The sequence below is a fragment of the Oreochromis niloticus genome, linkage group LG19 (assembly GCF_001858045.2).
Source record: "Oreochromis niloticus isolate F11D_XX linkage group LG19, O_niloticus_UMD_NMBU, whole genome shotgun sequence".
NCBI lineage: Eukaryota > Metazoa > Chordata > Actinopteri > Cichliformes > Cichlidae > Oreochromis > Oreochromis niloticus.
This window is the reverse complement of record NC_031983.2, coordinates 13530380-13552120: the sequence shown is the minus strand read 5'-3', so window position 1 is coordinate 13552120 and position 21741 is coordinate 13530380. Positions and strand designations below refer to the sequence as shown.

The following is a 21741-nucleotide window of genomic DNA, read 5'->3' as shown; positions in this document are numbered from 1 at the left end:
CATATATTATATCATTTAAAACCGAATCATGTGCATAATTTCACAGCGGCATTGTGCGTAAACAAAGCTACTGTAAACTATATAAGTTAGAACAATAGAAAGTGTGCAGTCAGTATGTTATAAAAAGAACCAGTAACATTTTATTGAACACTTTGTGGAAGACATGTAAATATTACAGATAGGTCTACTAGTGTTGTAAAAGGATGAAATAAATACAAACAGAACTTGAAATCCCATAGGGATATATAAAAACATAGTTTTCTTTAAAAGTCTCCATTTAGCAAAAGAAAAAAAAACATCTTCAGTACTAAGCATAAATACAAACATGTTTCTAAAATCTATGCCCTATAGATTACCTGGTTATTATAACTAACATACATACTTAAAATCATCCGAGACGTTATTTCATTAGGTACAAAATAGGCCTTTTTTTTTCATTAAGTGTGACCATGACTGTTAACAGTTGGAAATTTGATGCATTAACAAACCATTCTGCAGCATAACTTCTCAAATCCTGAGTAAGACTGAGCTGAAAACAAAAAATATCGGGTTATGATCCGCTATAAATCCACTTTTTTATTATGACTATGGGCCGCATGTCTTGTAGCTGCTTTAGCAAAAGATCAGCGCCATCTGATAATGTTTTATCCATGACTATCTTAACATTACTCACTGATTGGAGATTGAGGGGGTTTCTGAAGTCTACAAGACTCTCACAACCTTTCAATTCATCAGCTGCTTTACTTTTGGTTGCAGATTTCTGTTTGTTAGTGTGTTGTCTTTTGGAAGGCAGTTCAGCACTAGATTTATCATTTAATTTGCGTTTGGAAGAGTTGGTCGACTCTGAGGTTTCCAAGAACTTAAGAAAGGAGTCCTCAAGTCCTAACGGCTTGAAAGACGCTGACATAACCCCGTCATCACGTTGTTCTTGGGCTGCAGGGGTACCAGGATTTGAGTTCTCTCTTGAACTGTTAACAGTCGTGCGGTTCCTAAGGGTTTGTATCCTCTCCGGACAAGCTGGTGTGGGATGTGCAGGTTTTCTGGGACGGCCTCTTTTAATTCCTCCTTCTGTCCCAGTGGAAGCTTGAGATTCTGCACTATCGTCGTTGGACAGCTTGCTGTCCTCTTGGACTATTTTTTCTACCGATTCATCAATTTTCTGGTCACTGGGCTTTTCAACTTCTTCTGGCTCCATGTCCTCAGAAGATGAAGCTGACGTGCCCTCTGCTTTGTTTGCATCTTTGCATCTGGCGCGTGAGTATTTTTTGCAGAAAATGAACTGGCTCCTCTGATCTTCAATGTATCTCTCTGTGAGGCCATGTGTGGTGTAATGCTTAAATATATTTCTTTCAGCAGACTCCACTGCATCGCAACCTATGATCATGCATGGGTACTGCAGCGAGGACTTCTTGGTGCACATGGCCGATGCTTCTTCGTGAGATTTTAGTGTAGGCTTTCCAAAACTAGTCCAGTGTTCAATGGACTTTCCATCTTTCTTTTTAGTGTTTTTCTTTTTCACTCTGAATTTGCTTTCTACGTTCTCTTTGCCATTGTTAACCCCTGGGAAGAGCCCTACCGATTTAGTCCTTCTTCCATCACTTATTTTGGGGTCATAAATATAGTCGTGCTTTTTGATGAGGTGACGGAGCAGGTTTGACTTTGTAGTGTACACTCGGTCACATCCATCGTACTCGCACCGGAAAGTTGGATCAACGGAGCCGCTCTCAGAAATGGCGATTTCCTTGTGGTAATTCTTAATGTGCTCAATGTATTTTTCCACAGAGCTGAAGGGGAGAGCACACTCTGGCCGGTCACAGTTAAAAGTTCCTATGCTCATACTGGCCATCATGGCGGTGGCTTTGTCACGGGTGAACTTGTGTAGTAAGAGGTAATGTTGCACCAGCCGTGTGATTCCCATGAACACCCTTGAGCAATTTTTCACTTGACACCTGACTTCATTATCTTTTTCTATGGTCTGATCGCTCTCCTGTCCGGTATTAACGCTGGTCTTTTCAGCTTCAGTTTCACCTTCAGTTTTGTTAGGGGGCAGGGATGCCTGATGCATGGCCTTGTAATGGAGTATCAAATTGTGCTGGATGGTGAATGCTGCAGTGCATCCCTCATGAACACAGCGATAAGGTCTGTACGGACTGTAGGCATTGTCTGCGTCAAACATTTTGAGGCTTAACCTCTTCTGAAGTTTCTCCTTTTTCTCCTCCTTTGTTGGTGTGCTTTTGGAGCTGCTGGGTTTTTCAGGAGACGATGAAGGAGATGAAGGCGGAGACTTTAGCTGTTTCACTTTGCTCGGGCTCACGGCTAATTTTCCTTGCGGCACTTTTGCTTTGCCAACGGGACTGAGTTTCTCTTTCAAACTGGATTTCAGTGTCATTTCTGGACTGTTGTTAATAACAGCCACTTTAGGTTCCTCTGGAGCTTTTTCAGGAGCAGGTTGTGCCACTTCCTCAAACGGCCTGTCAGTCAAGTAGTTTTGAGGTGATGGTAGTCGTGTAACAGTCAATACCTCAGAGGTCACGCTTTGCTTTGACACGTCTTCTGGAGTGATCTGAGGAACGTCTAGATTGTTGGCAGCGTCTGGTTGAGGTGCAATTGCAACATCAAGTGGTTCCTGTTTTATAGCAGGAGTTACAGGTGCAGACTTTGCTATCTGGCTGCTACTGACATCGGTGTTTGGACGTTTAATAACTGCATCAGCTTTGTTAAGTCTAAATGCACGTCTATTTCTAGCACTAATTCTAAGCTTCTGCATTTCTGCCTTTGACAATCGATGGACTTTTTCATAGTGAATTCTCAACCCTGTCGTTCTTGTAAATGTTTTTGGACAGATCTGACAAGGATATGGAGACAGTTTGGATGGCGTTCTTTTTAGTTCGTCTATCATCTCATTAGTATAATCGTGCATTTTACTCAAGTGTTTGAATAATGCTTCCTTTGTCATGAACGAGTACTCACAATCCTCCTGGTCACATTTGAAAGGTTTAGGTATCTTTTCAGTGGGCTTGTCGTCACTTTTACTCAGTGTTTTGCTTTTTTCGATAACAGGGGCTGGATCACAATGACTAACACTTTGCTCTGAGGACATTGCACTCCGCATCTTCTCTTGAGCAGCCTCGATCAAATCCAACCTTTGAAAGGCATGTGACATTTCCATCAGGTGATCCTCCTGATAAGGTACATCAAGAGCTGGATTAGCCAAATCTACTGCCTTCTCTTGCTGGATTTCAGTGGAAACTGAGAAGGAGTTTGGATAGTCCATGATATTCGTATTCTGGGGCTCCTGTTTCAACACCACGGGCGAGGTCAAAGTGGTCAAGCTACAAGATTCCTGTGAGAAGTCACCATTTGGCATGTTGTATATTGCTCCATTAGTGTCAGGGACATGAGGGTCATTGAGGAAATCAAGAAATGATGTCGGGAGATCAGCTGTCAGGTCGATTTCATCTAAAGGTCTGCACTGTGAGCGTTTAGACAGGTGACCACCAAGAGATTTGGTGCTTGTAAACTCTCTAAAACATCTCCTGCAGATGACCTTGCCATCCTTGATGATTGCGGGCCATTTGGTACGCTTGCTCAGCCTGCTGCGTTTTCCTTTCTGCACATCTGGTTCACTTGCCTTTTCATCTGAGGGGTTTGTCTCACAGTCGGCATTGGCACAGTCCTCATCATAAGGGAAATCAGTGTGAATGATGCCGTGTGGGCTGAGCATGCCATCCACAGAGTTGTCTATCTGATCATAACCGTGAGGTGCCATACTCTCCGGTTCAGTTATTTCACTTGTAGATTTTATTGGCGCTGGAGCCTCTGGGGTTAAACATTTCATTGGAATATCAACTGATGAGCATTGAGTGAGACAAGAGTTTTCACTCTGAGCATATGGTGTGTGGTAGCTTCCGTCAGGGAGGCTGTCAATAGTTGAGATACTGTTTCCATTATCCAGCTGTCCTGTCATACTTGCATTGCTTTTTCTCACATCTACATTGTCCCCTGTACCCTCAGGATGCATGAGTCCATACTGATGTCCTCCATTATGCATTTGGCCTCCATTGTCAAGCATCAGAGAACTGGACACATACTGAGACATTAAACTTGAATCTGAAGGAGCGTTTGACATAGTGGGAGCGTGCATAGCTGCTACTGAGTGATCTCTATCAGATGGGAGAGACGATGTGGCTTGATAGGGGTCTGCCTGCCAGTGAGGATAGTTGCGGGCTGGGTACTCGTTCATGTTAAAGGCATCTGGATAGCAGTTATTCATAGGAGGTGAAGACCAAGACTGAGACATGTCTGACTGCATCATTCCGCTGGAATTGTTTGGGCTTCCCCAGGATGGGTACACCGTGGGGTTTATCATTGGAGTGATAGGCACAGGCTCCATCGATCCAGGGTAACACTGGGCAGGAGAGCTTGAGCATCCCATTAGGTAATCCATCTGCTGCATCCCAGGTTTGTTGCATAGTATTCCTGGCTGGTTTGGAGGCTTGGCACCTGGGTTCTGAGGTTGACTTTGTGACGCTGGTCCACTGGGTGTCTTTTTTGCAGTAATTTTGGCCACTTTGTTATATTTTTTTGCCAATTTCCAATCTTCGAATATCTCAGGGTGTTGCTTCTTCACATGCCTAGACAAACTTTTGTTTGTACTGTATGCCCTTGTGCAATCATTAAATGGGCAGCAATGCAGGTTCTCTTCACTTCCAGCAGTAGCTGCAGGTGTGCTAGTAGGATATCCTTGAAGCGAACAAGGAATTTCTGTCTTGATTTGAGCAGCAGAAATTATTTGTGGAGTTGCTTTCTGAAACTCATTGCCTGGTACATTATTAGTCCCACTGACAGTTACTTCCTGTTGACCTGGCAAAGGATCTGTATTATTTGGGACAGGATACACTGGAGGAACAGTACCTTGCACAGCCACATTTTGGTGGGCATGTGGAGCTTGTGGTGGTTGAGTGGCATCAACTGGTGCTGGAGTGGGATTGGTCAGTGGAGTGTAGCATTTCTCTGGTTCTTTTATTTCAGGATGTCCAATTGAATTCAGCATATTTTCGACTGAGTGTTTCACTTTCAGGGGACCGGGGGCTGGCGATGTGCATGGTGATGCACTGGCATCTGATGCTTCCTTCATATGTATATCTGTATTAATCCCTTCAAAGCATACAGCAGCAGAACATGTGTCTTGTTGGCTTGGGGTGCTCTCTGGTGGTGGTGGTGGCTGCACTTTTGCATCGGATGGGGGGAGCTGATTTGCGACGTTAAAACTGTTCGCTGCATCACTGTTGTGATTCTCTTGGTGAGACAAGAACTGAGACTGTGAGTAGAAGATTTTTCCACAGTTGTCCGTTTGGCAGGTGTAGGTAAGGTAATGCTGAGCCTCATGATCATACAGCAGGTAGGCCTCGCTGAAAACTTCGCCACAGTTTGGAAACATGCACTGGGCCTTAAATTCTGGGTGTATTTTTCTATGCATGAGGAGCTCCGAATTCGAATTAAAGCTGGCCTTGCAATTCAGCTGTATGCAGATATATGGTCGGGTGCCACAGTGCATCTGCAGGTGATCATTGAGGTGTCTGACATTAACAAACTGCCTCCTGCAGTACTGGCAAACCACTTTCTGCTTTTGTATTTCTAAAAACCTCATGGCCTCTTCGTCATTCTTGTGAGATCTGACATGAGCCATGAGGTTACGGAAAAACTTGAAAGCTTTAGTGCAGTTTTTCACAGGGCAGAAACAGTCTTGGCTTATCTGTGTGTCAGATGTAGTTTGTTCTATCTTAACAGGGGGTCCCAGCTGTTGTCCAATTTGAGATTCAATTTTAACAGGACTAGTGTTTGTCTTGGCAGCAACTTTTGAAATTTTTGATGGACTTTTAGGGGACTGAGGTGGTTTGGTTACTTTTCTTGCAGCTTTCATTGCAGCTAATCTCTCTTTGCAAGATTGCTTTACATGCGTTGCTACGTGTGGTTCTAAAATCTCCCTAGTTTCAAAACTGTCAGCGCATATTGGACAAAGATACATTCCGTCTTTGAAATGCTTCTGAGCGTGACGAACAATTCTGTGACCTAAGAACTCCTTGTCACACAAAACACAATACTGCATGTAAGCTCGCCAATTTCTGAATCGGGCAGACACAAAACCCTGCTCCCGCAGTTTTTTAGCCTCTCTGTTTTTTTCTCTTTCATCTGTGATTTCATTGAGTTCATTTGTAGTGGTTAGCAGGAAATCCTCCAGGTCTTTGTATTCAGGGAGTTTGCCAAGTGCACTTTCCACCTCCTGTTCATCTGTGTCATTGAGTGTGTCAATAGAAGACACAATAGCTGCCTCCTCGCCCATCAGTGCCAAGCAGTTGCGTTTCAATGTTTTCCAGTCCCAGAACTCCGGATCAAAAGGCCACTGTGTCTTCAAGGCCAGCAGTAACTCGCAGCGTAAAGAATTGGGCACTGGTAGACTCCCGTCCTCCTCAGGTTTTTGGTCAGGTTCATTGTACAGTGATTCCACAGCATAATATGAGTCAACCGTAGGCTGGAGTAGGAACTCTGTGAGCTGGCATGCACGCTTAACTTCTAGATCAGTTGGCAAGAGGCAGGAAATAGTCTTGCAGATGGTAGACTTGCTATCTTTATGGTCACTGGAGGTCATTTTCAGAGCTTGAATGCACATTTCTACGCACACTGGAAGCCCCACCTCCCCAACCTATGAAAATAGAAAAACATAAAGGCCAACGATTTTATTTTAAAGCCTTATATGTCTATGTCTGTTCTTGCATTAACGGTAAATGCATAGACTATTTTCCTTACCTCGTTTTGGATTACTTTGATGAGAAACAGAATGTGACAGACACTTCTGCAGAGAAGAGCCATTTCTTTGCTGCGGCTCAGAAAGGAATCAGCAGACGACTCTAATCGCATGAGCAGTTTACTCCAGAACAAAGTCAGTTCCCTGAAAAAGTTCACAAATGGAACTGTTCAAGGTTTTGAACTGAAAGAGTGTGTAAACTTTTACACGAAATAGGCTGTGTCTGCACTGATGGAACCAATATGTTGAATTTATACTTTATAGCATCCTTCATTTATTCACATTTGGCCAATCTATAAACTGCATCTATAACAATGATTAACAATAAAGAGAATTGCACTTATGACATAAAGCATGCATGTTTAGTCTACTGTTCAATTCACTGTGCAACTCTTTATTCTTTGCAAATGTCTGAAATATATAGCAACTCTTACCAGGCACAGTAAACATCTCCTTGAAGAAGCTGTCTTTTGAGAAAGGAAGTACACATGCAGAGAGCTCCTTTCTCATCTCCCTCAGACTCCAGGTTGCAGATCATTTCAAGGGCATCCTTACAGTCTATTGATGCAATCTATTAGAGAAAACAAATCAAATAAAAAATCAGTTCAAATGAAATCCAGTTGCAGTATCAGTCAATTTCAGATATCAGGAATCAGTACAGTTTAAGAAAGGCACAGTCCATTTGTCTGTTTCAAAAAAGTATCTAACAACAAATGTGGTTTTAATAACAATACCATAGTATGAGGGCTCTAAAAAGTGGCCACAAACCCTGCTGAAATATTACTAAACTAATCAACTGTTTCAATTTTTAATCAAGTAAAACAATTCTCAGCCAAACTGTGTCGTTTTCATACCTCTTCCATTAGCTGTTCCTGACTTTTTGTCATACAAATGCAAAGCAAATAGGTCTGTTTGAAGTTCCCTTTTCCTTCATATCCCGGATACTCTGAGCACATCTTTGCAAGGACAGCTGCTTTATCAATACTGTCCACTTTGATAAGATGTTTTATACGCATGTTGAGAAGCGTGGGACCTTCGAGCTCAAGAAATTCATGGACTGAGGAGGAGAAAGAAGAAAGTTGAGAAACTGGTCATGAGAGAGAATTCAGTCAGAAAGTTTACTATTATACACAACGAGAACTATTTCCTAGAATTACAGCTGTAAAAGTCAGTGCGGTGCGTTGGCAAGCCTAGACGTCAAAAAAAGTAGACTAACCTTGCTCAGTTTGAGGAATTTGATTGGACAGGATGCTGCTTAATGTGGTGTTGGCCCAGACGCCGTCCTGCTGTGCCAGTACTGAGAGCAGGCAGAGCTGTGTGCTCCCACTTTCTTGCAAAAGGCCGTGTGCCAACTGTAACAGAAGACGCACAACTATGTAATAATTAAATTACTAAAACTTCAGTCAGTCGTGCTTTAAAATTTCATGCCTTGCCTGAAATATTTGCTATGGCGATGTTACCATAGTCAATTATTGAAGTGATATATGTGTTCTTTACACATAGAATAAATCCTTATAATAATAAATAATAATAATATAATAATATAATAATAAAACCAAATGTTTTCTAATAACTAAGTGACTTCTCATTGCTTATCACTGAAACGATAAGAAAAAACGATAAGAAAAGTATCTACAAGTAGCTCTGCGGATACTGACCTTCATGGAGGACTGGAACTCCTCCCATAAGGCACCAGGGACATGCTGGGGCAATAAGAGCAGCAGCTCTGCACAGCTCCTGTGAATCCAACACAGCAATTTGTTAAAGCCAGATTTAGGTCAAGGATGTGCACACAATCCGTAAAATGGGGATAACCATACAAGAATAGCTATTTGCAGGGTGTGAGTGTAAAGTCAGTTTGGCATTTTGCAAATATAAAGCTGAGGAACATTTTTAATTTTACTGCGCAGCTGCTTGTACAAAGAAACATATTAATACCATTCATGCAGTCATGTTGTTCATATTAACAAAAATGTTGCAACTAAAGGAACAAAGGAGTTCCTGTGGTAGTTGTATTTAAACCTTGGAGTGCAAAGACAGTGACCAGATGAGAATTAGCTCTGGAAAGAGCATATAAGATGGGTTGAGGGTCATTTTCCTGGCTTAGTACTGAAGGGGGAGATGTTCCTTCATGCCTTCATTGCTGTGTTCACCAGACGGTTCAACTGAGACCTTAGGGTAACTGTCAGATTTCCAACCGAGTGGATATTAGGGCACGGGAATGCACCTCTTGGTCGCGCATGCAAACAAAAATCTGTCAAGTGCAACTAAAACCTTTCACTGGTTGCATTGCTCTGCTTAACATTTAGAAGATATGTCTGTGTGCGCACGCATGGTGTTATTTTTGTTATTTTACTTCCTTACTGCATCATACATGATACAAAATCAGCAACAGACTGCAAGTTAATCTGGTTGATTTCTCCTGTCCCTTAAATTGCTGTACAATACCGCAATTTATATAAACTCGTTTGACTCACGGGTGTGCATATTGAGTTTTAAAACATTTGCTGCAGTTCATTTTTTGTTTAGCTCCATATCATCAACTCAAACTATTTTTTTCATTACTAGAGACAATAGTGAATTGCATTTTTGTAATGTCCTTTATGGGCATAATATATGGTCCAATATTGATATATTTACATTCTGATTCCAGTGTTTGTTTTTATTTGCTAACATTTCAGTTCTCTAGATGTTTCCTGCTGTCACACAGTATTATCCTATCTTATTTGGGATGCCACTTGTAAACACTGGTGTCAGGTCACTTTTGGGTTTGTTGGAAGGGTAATTATGAAATCATTGTTGTTTAGAGAAACCAAAATGTATTATCTCTTATTCTGAGAGTAGTTGGAGATCACTTTAGGGTGAATTATATGCTAATTCACCTAAAATAAAGTAGGACCAATGGGTCACTAATGTCAAACGTTAGCCTGGACATGGCATTCAGGAAGACAGATTCAGTGAATCCTGTGAATTGAATGCTTTTTTCTGCACCTTTCCACACAGGTAAAATGCACATCCCACAACTGCCTATTACCAATAATTAGGCACTGATCATTACTTGAGAAACATGACTAATTGGGTCAAGTGAGTTAGTGGCCGCCCACTTTGTGGTCAAAAAGCATTTACAATTACAAGAAAAGGTGGCAATAGGCCTGTACAAAGAAAAGCATTTCTCTGTGCAATGAAATTCTTTCTCTGCTGTCCACACACAGATGCCGGTTAATATGTACAAATGATGAAAATACAAACTCTTCACTAAATGTGATTCATAATATCTTTTCTTTTGTATTTATTATTTTACATACTTTAATGGTATCATTACCACATCATAGAATATCTAAAAAGCTTCTGTGTTATTCATAGTAAGATGTGTTCACAACATAGACGACATAGGCATGGTTATTTTGCTGGCTTCAATCTATTTTTATGGTGTGGGACTTATATGCATCAGACTGTCAATAAAATCCACAGAACTGTACTGTTAGGATTAAAGACTGGTGTATAGTTTGAAATCCACACTTTAGACAAGTTAAAACGGAGGCTTTGTCTTGCAGCTAGATCATCGGAAATCGGTAGCGTGATTTGGACGCATCGGTACGTCTGTTAACTCCAGAGGCATAATGATGTGTTCTGGGTTATTCAAACACATCTTAAGAGTAATAATTAATGTAAATTCTTGGTGTTGATAACTATTGTCTCTGACTTCATTTTGCGTACATGCTGCATCCTCCCATGTAGCTCATCCCAAATCTGTCGCTCCCTGAGAGATCCCCTCCACTTCCACTCTGCATTACAGCCTCAAGGACTTTGTTTTCATAAGAGCACACCCTGCAAATAGCTAAGTGGCTCCTGTAGACTGTTTATAGAGTATTTGAAAACTTTTCATGTAGGTTTCCTCTGAGATTTGGGTGTGTTTTGTTTATTTTTACTGTCACATATTATTCCTCTTTCCAAATACCCAAAGGGATTAAATTCTCTCTTAAAACAAGCCAGTAGAACTGGAACTACTCATCACCACTTTAATCTTTGGACTTAATGCACTCTTGTGTTTATGTTATTAATATCTATCACACATTTGCACTGACACTGAATTCATTTTCTACTCACAGTGACAACTTTTCAAGTAGGAGTGGCACGTTTTCACATTCGGAGGAGAGACAGGAGGCAGCCTTAGCAAAGCTGAGGATGGCCACGGTGTAAACCTCCAGCAAGGGCAGTGGATCTTCATCTGTTTTCCAACGACTGGCATGTTCCACCAAGACCTTAGAAAAGAAAAGAAAGACTTCAGTCAAAATAGGGCACTGAATGACAACTTACAAGTGTTAAATTTTAGCTTCTGTGCACAAATAGTCAAAAAGTTGTGTGGAATATTATCTGTTTTAGGCTTCTTTTATGTCAATCTGAAACTCTCGGGGTGATGGATATAAGAACCACAGTATCATTTTTTAACTTCCTGCTTTTGTGTCTCCACTTCACTGAAAGACTATCTAATAAAGATGAAAAAAGCCAGAGAAATGTGGCTTTACTGGTAAAGAAATATGTTGGGAACCCAGTAAGAACGTAGAGACAAAAATTTGCTCATTCCTCTTTACGGGAACCGCTTTCAATAATGTAAAACTTGCTGCTATCAGTGTAAATTAAGCTTCAGATTTGTGATTATCGCTTAAATTTAAGAGACAGCTATCTTTAATAAGACAAAAAGCCATGCCATCAGGACAATCAATATTAAATGTTATGTTTAATGTCATGACATACTTATGACACAATTAAGTTAAGGAGTAGTATCCTAAACCATTAAAAATAATCTAGTGTGTGCAAAAAAAAGTATTTTTTTTATCCTTTTTTATACGACTCAGCAAATCTAAAACCTAAATTTAACCCATAAAACTTTATTTTTTTAACACACCACTCGCATAAAAACGCTTATCATGCTCAGTGAGTGTATTATCCCTGCAGCTACACGCTTTTAAATACATTCCTGCCCCCACTAAAAGTGCATTCAGCGCAGCACACAGTCCCAGACTCTCCCTTTTTTTTCCCTCTCACATAACTTTTAAGTTGAATGAATTCTTCGGAGCCGGTTAGAGAGGCACAGGAGCAAATTTGCAATCTCACACCAATTTGGTGCCATGAAGATAATCTACGTTGCATCGCAGGGAAATGGAGAAATCGCATAACGTGCATCTATGTGGTCATGGCTAATTAATGAGACGGATATTGGAGTCGGTGACCACTGGAACACTTTCTCCTTCAAATCACTGCTCAGCCAGCTGCAGGCTAATCGGTTGCTTTTACAATGACATCAGTTGAACATCTTGTGCTGGCACAGGTAACAGCGTTGAAATAAACATATGCGCTGATGTGGTTAGCTGGATTAATTAGTGCAAAAGGCCCGGGCTAGCACACTGGGGGAAAAAATCACTGCCCTTTCCGTACAAAAAAAAAAAAAAAAAAAAAAACCAGCTTCACAAAAAGTAACCTAAATACACACCAAGCTAAAATCCCCACAAGCATGGGTGCAGTCTTGCAGCGCTTACACTGTGTTTTTTTATTACCTTTAACAAGTATAAATAGCGGTGCACATGAATGCAACCGCTCAGGAAAATCTCGCTAACACAGCTATCCGTTTTTGCACAGCATGACCACTGCACAGACAGGGGGACCCTGCATACCAGCTAGCAACATTCATTTGCTATTAGCTATCTGGCCTGGAAAATACGTGTAATTAATGCAGCGCGGGCACGCGATGGCGTGGCTTCTCGCCGCGTGGATGGTCAGACTTTGCAAATAAGTGCATGCCGCATACGAACATCACTGGTAAAACTCGGGGAAAACACTGAGGAGGTTTTTTCCCCATCTTGAAATGCCAGGGAGCTAGCTAGGCTGCTAACCCCCTTAGCTACATTGTTATAGCAAACGTAGACGCGCATCCTCGGCCAGGAAACCAGAGGGGCTGCAGGCAGCCCGGGATGAGCAGCAGGATAACGAGCTAACCTGGCAAAACTCCTGGCAGAAATGCAAGGAGGCTTCCAACGGAGACTGAGAACTTTCTTTCAAAGCTGTGGTCAACGCTTGGAACCGCTCTCGGAGCTCCTCGATAGCTTTCCGTGTATCATATTCCTTCTCTGTCTCCCCCTCCGCCATCTTCACAACAATCACGACCGCGTACGCACAGATGTTACGCTGACAGACTTGCACACGCACGCGCACGCAGGGGGAGGGGAGCGTGTACTGTTATAAGCTCAACATAACCCCGATGTCAACAAAGCATCCACAACCTTACGCATAAAATCACACTGTGCACACGAGCTGTGGGTCACATATATGCTGACGAGCTAACCTCAGAGTGATTGATGTGGTTACCATCAACACTTCATAGTAGGGTACAAGACATAAAAAGATACCGCACACAGGCTGTGACACCGAGGCGTGAACCAGCCATCTCCTAAAATAACACAAATCTGTGTGCAAAATGATTTTAGTCTACTCCCAGTGTCCCCACGCAATCCTTATGTAGCTTCCAGGTATGAATCCTGAGAATGTGCCCCTGGGTCTGCTGCAGAAAAAGGCCTGATTCAGTGTCACATGCTCAGAGTCACTCCAGCAGGCCAGATGTTAGAGGTAAATCAGATTAATACTCGAGGTACAGAGCTCTGTGCAGCCCGAGGGAAAAAAGGATACCAGGGTATATTTCATAAATCCACAATTCATGTTACACCAAATGAGCATTTGAATTGAAATTGAACTCTTCTATCTGCACGCGTGCTCAGACCAGCACATCAGAATAAACCTATTCTAACATTAACAAACAGACTCGGTGCTCTAGTTGGTTACCTGGACCAGCAGGAAACATGGAACTCAGTGGTTATCAAGCTGGAGCCAGTTCAGCTGGGACATGGCCAACTAAGCTAAAGTGGATGAGTATGTTTTTTTTTCTTCATAATAAATAAAGAAGAAAGAGATTTCTGATGTTACTGAGCAGATGATACACACCTTTATTTCTGGGAAATTCAACATGAATTCTTTTTTTATTGGTGAAAAAGTCTTGGGTGTGGGATGAGGTGATTTGAATGAGGGGCAAGCCAGAAAAGAAAAATACAAAAACCACTGATGTAACTGTAACATGTTAATCTAAGTGAAGAATGAAGTGTTTTCATTATGATTGTGTTTTATCATAATGTCATAAAACATTTGAAAAAATATATCAGATAGGTTGATTTACTAGCACCTCCAGGAATATATGTTAGAAAACCCTTCACATTAAAGGTTTTTCATTTCCCTCAACAAACGTAAAAAGATGAAGTTACGCTACATCGCCACACATCCTAAAAGCTCTCTTTAAATGAGCATTTAGTAATAAAAATGACATCTTTATTAGGTGTCTGAGCTCAACCAAGTGTCATGAAACTGAAGTGGTTAAATCATCACTGTAATGACTTCTTTCTTTCCTACGCTGACTTAAAATTCAGCTTTATTTCTATCATTTATTTGCCATTAAAGCACATTTTGGCTGTTAGTTCCTGAAAATGTTCTATTCTGTCTGCTTACTGACATTAGACTGTATCAACCAGAAAGTCAGTTCTCACTTTTTAGTGAGATGCAGTTTGTGTAAGAATACACCTTTCTCCAAAGAAACACTCATGAAAACCTCCTTGTGACAAATCATTCTGCATAAATTTAAAAATAAGACTCACTCGTTATTCCAAGCTCTTGTTGCACATTTTAATCGTTTTTCAAATCCACAATTTTTCAAATACAAATAAGGCAAAAAATGTAGGTTAATGACACATCACAGCCACAGAATTACTGTGAAATATATTCGGGAAACACAAACACATGCATTTTAAAACAGAGTAAAGCGTGTGCGTATTAAAAGAAACACAACGTGTTGCCAAGCCGAAGGATGCAGAATGGTCCCCAGTCCCCATCTGTCATATCTTATGAAAGTAACAGGTGCTGCAATGGCAGTCTGTATGGTTTCTCACCTTAATGCCAGCTATCTCGATCTGTAAAAGGAACAGATGATTAAGCAGGAGAAAAAAAGGGTGAATATTAACACAAAAATGGCATAACACTAAACCGTTCTGTCATGCTATTATGCTCTATAGTCTGTAGTAGTGTTTTAAACTGAAATAAAAACCATATGGGAAGCTTATGTGCATTTTTTCCAATAGAGCAATGTTCATTATAAGACTATAAATAGGGCAATATTTTCTTGTAAATTAGAGTGGAGTGTGAGTGTAAAGCAGCAAACATGAAAGAAAAAGAACCCTTTAAAATTTAGATAAGATCCCCTAAAATGAAAATAAATGAATAACACAATCAGTCACTCAGAAAAAGTGCTTACATGTAATATACATCCTAACTATTCGATAGCATCCAACTCCAAGATTTGTTTTACTAAAATTTTACTGACACCAATATAAATGAGGCTAAAAAGTCACAAATTCATAGAAAAGTTAAATATCTGCCTGACATTGTCATGTGTTTGTGCCTCTACCTCGTAGCTGTGCCTTGCGACGCAGCACGTCGCCTCTGAGGTGATGTTTTTTGGGATATTCATTGTCTTCATGGCTCTGAGAGGTGTTGGGTATGCTCTGGAGAAGCAGCAGCCCATGCACTGGTAAACCGGACGATCCCTTGAGAAAAGATTGTTCTTTCTCAACGTGCATTCTTCACAGCCCACTAGAGAGGGTGGTTTAGAAAAGGGAACCATTGCTAAAAAAACCAAACTGCACGGTTTGCAATATTGTGCCAGCATTTGAACACTGAGATTAAAATCTCTGTGATAAGAAATTTAGAACAGAACATTGCGCCAATTCGTTGAACTCTGGAGCTGTGACTTTCATAAGACTCAGATCATTTACATCTAATTTCAAATCCAATTCTAAAACACTGGATGAACTTAAAATAGTATTTACATCATAAACAATTCTTACTGTTTGATAAATCAATGTTGGGATAGGAATCAGCTATGTAAAGAAGAAAAGACAGCAGCAGAAGGGACAGTCCAGGTGATTTCAGTGAGCCCATGGCGGTTGTAGCAATTATCTGAAAATATAGAAACAAATACAGAGAAAGTGGTAAATGAAAATAAAGAACTATAAAGTTAAAGCAAAAGTATAGAGACAGAGTATTACCATGCTGAGAGAAAGTGTCCCCTTCACCGTGCCTCTGTACAGAACTTACAGTGAGCCCTTCTAGTCTAATCCATCCCATTATATAGCCCACACATTTTCCTGGCAATTTCCTGGATTAAGTGAAGCTTACCAACCTTATCAATGATCTCTGTGACCCAGTGGAAACTCAAAACATACTTCATTATCATCCTTCCATTCTGACGATGGTGGTTACATTTAATCCCTGGATTTTTGTTACTAGGTAACTGAGGGGTGAGCAAAAAGGGGGAATTAATTAGAGATTTATCTTAGGCATTTTGGTTTAGTGGACAAAGGTCATTTGTAAGGTAACGTGCATAAAACTGTTTTACATGACTTTTTAGAATTGTGTGTAAAAAGGGCCAATGCTGACATATACAATTTTTTTAAAGTGATGTCATCAAACTAAACGTTGCTGCCTTTTATAACCGCTCTCGGATCCACAGGGACTAACACAAATAGATGCAAACGTCTAAGAACAGCAGTTGAGAACAACAAAAGACCTGCTCCAGTGGCCTCTGATTTACCTTTCTTTAAGCCATGATTTTGCTTTTACACTGAAAGAGTTAATGGTTTTGTTTGTGGTGGTAAAAAAAAATCCACATCTGTGGATGTTTAACTGTAAAACAGGATGGAACAAACGTTGTTTTTCATTTTGGGAGTTTTCATTTTGCATCAAGTGCTCTCATTATGGGTATTTGTTTACTGCTAGATTTTAAAATCATTAACTCACTAAATGTAACTTCAAAATACTAAGTCAAAAAGTGGTTGCACAAACAGTCATCACTAAGACCCGCGTCGGATGTTATCCATACAGTTGGTGTTATTAGCAGAAATCAGTCCTATTTGATGCCATGAATTTAATACTTTGGCACTAGTTAGAACTTATTCCATCTCTTCCAGTATGATCTTACATGAAAAACTCATACTGGATTCTGTATTACTGACAAGAAAGCATCTGGTTAGCTTATAACATACTGTATATACTTTTTTCTTAGAGCATATATAGAGCTGTTAAAAACTCTTTGTCCCCTCACACTCGCAAGATCTTTAAAGAAATGTCGACATTAGACAAAGATCATTCATTTGCCCTAATACATGATATTATGTTTTAAAGACTGCATTTTGTATTTAGGGTATCTTTTTCTAATATTCAGATTTGTAAAAATGTATTAAATGTTCAGAAACATGTAAGTGTGAGAAATATACAAAGAAAAAAAAGAAAAAGAAAGCAGGAAATACTTTTTTCACAGCACTGTCACTCTTTTTAACACTGTGGCAGTCTGTAAACACTGAGATGTAAGATGTGAAATAGTTCAGTCGAGCATTTTTGTCTTCCTCTTTTCACCTTATGCTGTGTTAAACTAACTTCAATCCATCCTATTTCACGGGCAGATATCAATTTTCATTTACATTTTCAGCAGTTCTAAAAATAATTCATGTCTTTCTCTGTAAAACTCACTCACTTCCTATTGTGAACTTTTAAACAGGCATTACAGAAATAAACCTAAAAAGATTTCATCTGTTTCTCAGTAGAGCAACATTTTTTTTTTTTTTTTAAAGAAAGGATTAGAATTAATTTAGATAAAAGAAGCTATGAATTAATGAGCCGGTGTTTGATGGTTGTTAGGGGGGATCCATCTGTCCACCTCTAACATCTAAAATGTCAAGGATGAATATGAATGTATTTTGGATTTTGGTTGTGTGTTTACATAAGAACCCATCCCTCGTGTCCTTGGTTGTGCTGGTGATAAATCCTTGGCTTAAGTGTAGAAGACAAGATGTTTAGCGACCCAAAATGTTAAGAGGTTATTTTTTTTTGCCATATGCCAGATCAGTCGTTGTAGCATGAAAAGTAACTGCGATATAAATCTAACATTCATAATAAAGTAATTATTACTCCTGCTTATGCTAAAAAATATTTGACTGTGTGCTGTTGCTTTGCATAGCTGGAAGGCAAATCCAATTTCAATCAAATCAAAATATAATGGCCACATTAGCACTGCTATCTGAGAAGGCCTTTTATTGAAATAGTTCATTTTAACCATAAAAAAAGAATAATACCACATCACTTAAGAGCTGACTGCTTTTATTCATTTATTTATTTATTTTTTGCCCTTTCATGCTTATTTTTCTGGGTTTCTTACGTAACACCATATTTGGCTATTTGCAGCAGTGTCTAAAATAACTGCTTCAAATCATCAGTGATGAGTGAGTTAGTGTAATGAAGCCGAGCTGAATAAGTATGTCAAAAGAAGTGGAGATGTTATGAGATGTTTACAGTAACTGACAGTTGAGAGGAGGGGTGCTGTGTAGTTCACTGAGAACAACAGTCAGTGATAGAAACACTCATCTCTCTCACTAATCTGTTTCACAGTCTTCTGATTTTTATACTTAAGTATTATGTTAAATGTTCTGCGGATTCACTTGAAAGCCTCAAACTACTACCTGTACCACAAACATCTCATTCCACTGTCAAAATGAGGATAAGGATCAAAAGGTGTGGCATACATAGTTACGTGCCATGAGAATGCTCTTTATTGGGTTAGATGTTGATGATGTAGAAGAAGTTGCTTTTCTCAACCATTGAAATAACTCTGTCATCATGCACTTATGTTTTTCAGGACATATGCTCTTTCAGGACTTTGTTGTTGTTAAACTGGCCAGTGCATTTCTTCTATGTAAATCATTTTTTTCTTCGGTTTTTTTATGTCACATTTAAGCTATAAAGTACAAATTCAACACTTTGGATCAACTCCATTTATTATGTCTGCTTTGTTTGTCATGAAATAACAAGGGATAGATTTGCCTATGAAACAACTTGTCAGTTAATTAAAAAAAATGGAAGAAGATGGATAAAAATGGCTGCCATTTCCATATATTTAATGCTAAATTTAATAAACAAAAACCCCTTGTTCAGTAGTCTGCTATAACGTGGCTGTTTGATTTAAAATCTGCTGTGGTAGTGTAGAGAGGCAAAAATGCAATTGCTGATAAGGATGTAGAAGAGAGACAATGTATTCTTAGTTACCAAGGTAACTGCAATATTTAGTCATAACAAATTTCTATTAAATCTTGAACTAACCAAGCACAGACTGGAAAATGTGTTGTATAACACAAAGTAAAGCTGATTGCACACTGTGGAGAGGGTCATAGCACAATATTACATTTTCGATTCATTGGGTTAAGACTATAATTTACATCATTTAGCTTTTTCATTGACATCCTGGAAAAGATTACTCTGATTGGAATTGAAATCCTTCATGACAGGATAGAAGTGATCACTCAAATCAAGTTTGGAATCATTTCTAGGGACCCTTTCCACTATGGGGACAAGTGGATACAAACCATTACAGCAAAAATGTCCACCACAGCATAACAGAGCCACCAGATCCACTCAATAGTTCAAGCTTTTCCTTTATTTTGACGCTCATCTATATATTTTATATATGAGAACATGAAAATGAGCTCCAGCATGCAAGAAATATCAGAATAAATATTATTTCTCATTCCTTGGACTCCAGAATCAACTTTCTGGGATTTCCTTACCTGGACGATTGAGCATCCATCAAGACAACACAGAAATATGTTTCTGATCCCCTGTGAGTGAGAATGATGGGGGACAAAAAATTTACATTCCTCTTTCTGTGTGCTGTTAATTGATGTTCGTAGGAGACTTTCAGTTACACTTCTAGGTACAAAGATCCCTTTTGATGCTACTGTGCCTCTACTGAAGTCAGTCGGTTAGGGATGTGTTAGAACAGGAGATTCACAAAACTGCAAGGAGCAGATATTTTGCTGAGTTCCTCAGAAGGGAGATTAAAAGAGACACATGGCAGCATGAGAGATATCCCTAGTGCCTGTGTCTATTTGAATATGCTGAGCATGTGTATTACTAAAAAAATATTAACAAATATAAACCACAAAAATAACATAAAAATTATCACTACATCAATTACATATTAAAGAGTGCTTGGGGTCATTAAGATATTTATCTTTACAGAGAAATGTTACGTTGCTGTTAGTTCGGCCTGTGCTGTGCACCTGTGACCTATCCTGGTTGTACTCCACCTTTAAACTGTTGTCATATGCAATAGTCTCCAGTTCTCCCATGGCTGGCTTTTGGGCGGATGTTACAGCTCTGTGACGCTGGCGTTAGACATCTACACATTTTTTAATGCCCAAATAAAAATTTTTTATAGCTCAAGCAGAAATTCAAGAGAAAAAGTTTTGTTTGTGTGACTTATTGCTGAGCTCTTTGTGTGTAGCTCTTGAACAGTTTTTGAATTCTGCCTTAAACTACATTTGTGACCTGTTTGGGGCATTAAGCTTTTTACTATTCCAAAAATTCAAGGTGGACATAAACTTAACCTGTTGACTTATCTGGGGTACATCGATTGTAGTATGCGAAATAAAAACTGCGCATATTGCAAAAATGTTAAGGTAACCTATCTATAGGTTTTTTAGGACTATATCCCCTCTCTCGTGCCTGTGGGCGGTCTTTATCCTTCAACCTCCGGTCCTCTGATGGAGGCCTGGGAGTTTGAGGGTCATGCGCAGTATCTTTGCCGCGCTTTTCTGAACAGAGATGTGCTTAGTAATTATCCTTTGAGTTATTTAGGCGGTATGATTTTTTGTGTCTTGCTTTGTGTTAATTGCCTACAACTGTGTCTGATTCCCTGAGCTGTTTCCCCAAGGTGTACTGAACAGATAGTCCAAGTCTTTGTTATATTATCCGTGTAAGTGCTCATGTATTTGGATTTTGAGCTGTGCTTTTTTCCAATGTGGACTTTGACTTGGACTTGACTTACAACCTAATAAAACACATTTTTGGGCTTAACTCCTGTATTTGGGTCCTTCACTTCACAACCCATGACAGAAATTGCTTTTCTTTGTGAAGCCACAAACTTTTATTTCTTCAACCTTGAAGTGTTCCAGCCTCATAAACGCTCTGTGCGTCAGCAGTTAATTACTTAAGTTATATTAAAGCTCAACACTGAAATAAATGCCTTTCAGATCATAGTGGTAAATTATGTGTTAGCAGGACTACTGAATCCCAAATTTATAAGTAAAACAGTGCCGAACTTGATTTTTCTGCAACACCAATGCACACAAGAGTAGTGCTTTATTAGTAAAGGCTTTGGTAAGCGTTTATATAGGCTATCAACCTTGATCTGCGACTTTTCCTCTTTTTACATGTCTTTTTGTCACTTTTATGCACATTACTGCTCAGTAAATATTACGATGCAACTTTGCGTGGATAAAGAAGAGTGCAGCCTCATAACTCACAGTTTTTTATTTGTTTTGCAACATATAGTTATATTGTTTCGGTATAAATACGTTGGATCTCAACTAGCCTACACAGGCTCTTTATTGTGTTTACGAAATGGGCAAGTGCTATATCTACGAGAAGACTGACACAGTGTGGTGAAAAGTGGGACATACTTGCCAGATTTCACCGTCATTTTACACATTATTAATGCTATTATCACTGGGTTGAGAGTACATTATTAGTTAAATATTGTAAAAACAACACATATGTTTAATTAGTGTAATTCCTTGTTTCGTGATTTACTTTAGTGTTTAAATTTGATGTCTGTTTGTGCCACCCTTTTTGTTTTTTTGTTCACTTGCACCATCAATAAATGATTCCGACGCGGTGAAACGACTGCTCTTTTGGAGTTATGACGGATGCTGCAGATGACCTGCTGCTCTACTGTAAAATGCATACAAGGCAAGCCCGTGCAGGGATGTCCAAGAAACCCCATCGACGAGACA

General features: G+C 39.6%; 2 protein-coding genes across 3 annotated transcripts; both read right to left on the bottom strand.

Annotated features, from left to right (window-relative positions):
* Window positions 1–113: 113 nt before the first annotated feature.
* On the bottom strand, window positions 114–13007 carry znf292a (zinc finger protein 292a). The gene is made up of 8 exons (XM_003453259.5): window positions 12800–13007; window positions 10913–11067; window positions 8464–8542; window positions 8022–8157; window positions 7660–7862; window positions 7240–7376; window positions 6808–6949; window positions 114–6703 (listed from the first exon to the last, which is right to left on the bottom strand). Exons 1-8 carry the CDS (start codon window positions 12947–12949, stop codon window positions 551–553), a joined length of 7155 nt encoding a protein of 2384 aa, XP_003453307.1. The 5' UTR covers window positions 12950–13007; the 3' UTR covers window positions 114–550.
* Window positions 13008–14505: 1498 nt separating this feature from the next.
* cga (glycoprotein hormones, alpha polypeptide) lies at window positions 14506–16055 on the bottom strand. Of its 2 annotated transcripts, XM_005477075.4 has the most exons (4): window positions 15946–16055; window positions 15745–15856; window positions 15306–15490; window positions 14506–14811 (listed from the first exon to the last, which is right to left on the bottom strand). In XM_005477075.4, exons 1-4 carry the CDS (start codon window positions 15946–15948, stop codon window positions 14737–14739), a joined length of 375 nt encoding a protein of 124 aa, XP_005477132.1. In that variant the 5' UTR covers window positions 15949–16055; the 3' UTR covers window positions 14506–14736.
* Between the last annotated feature and the right edge of the window lie 5686 nt (window positions 16056–21741).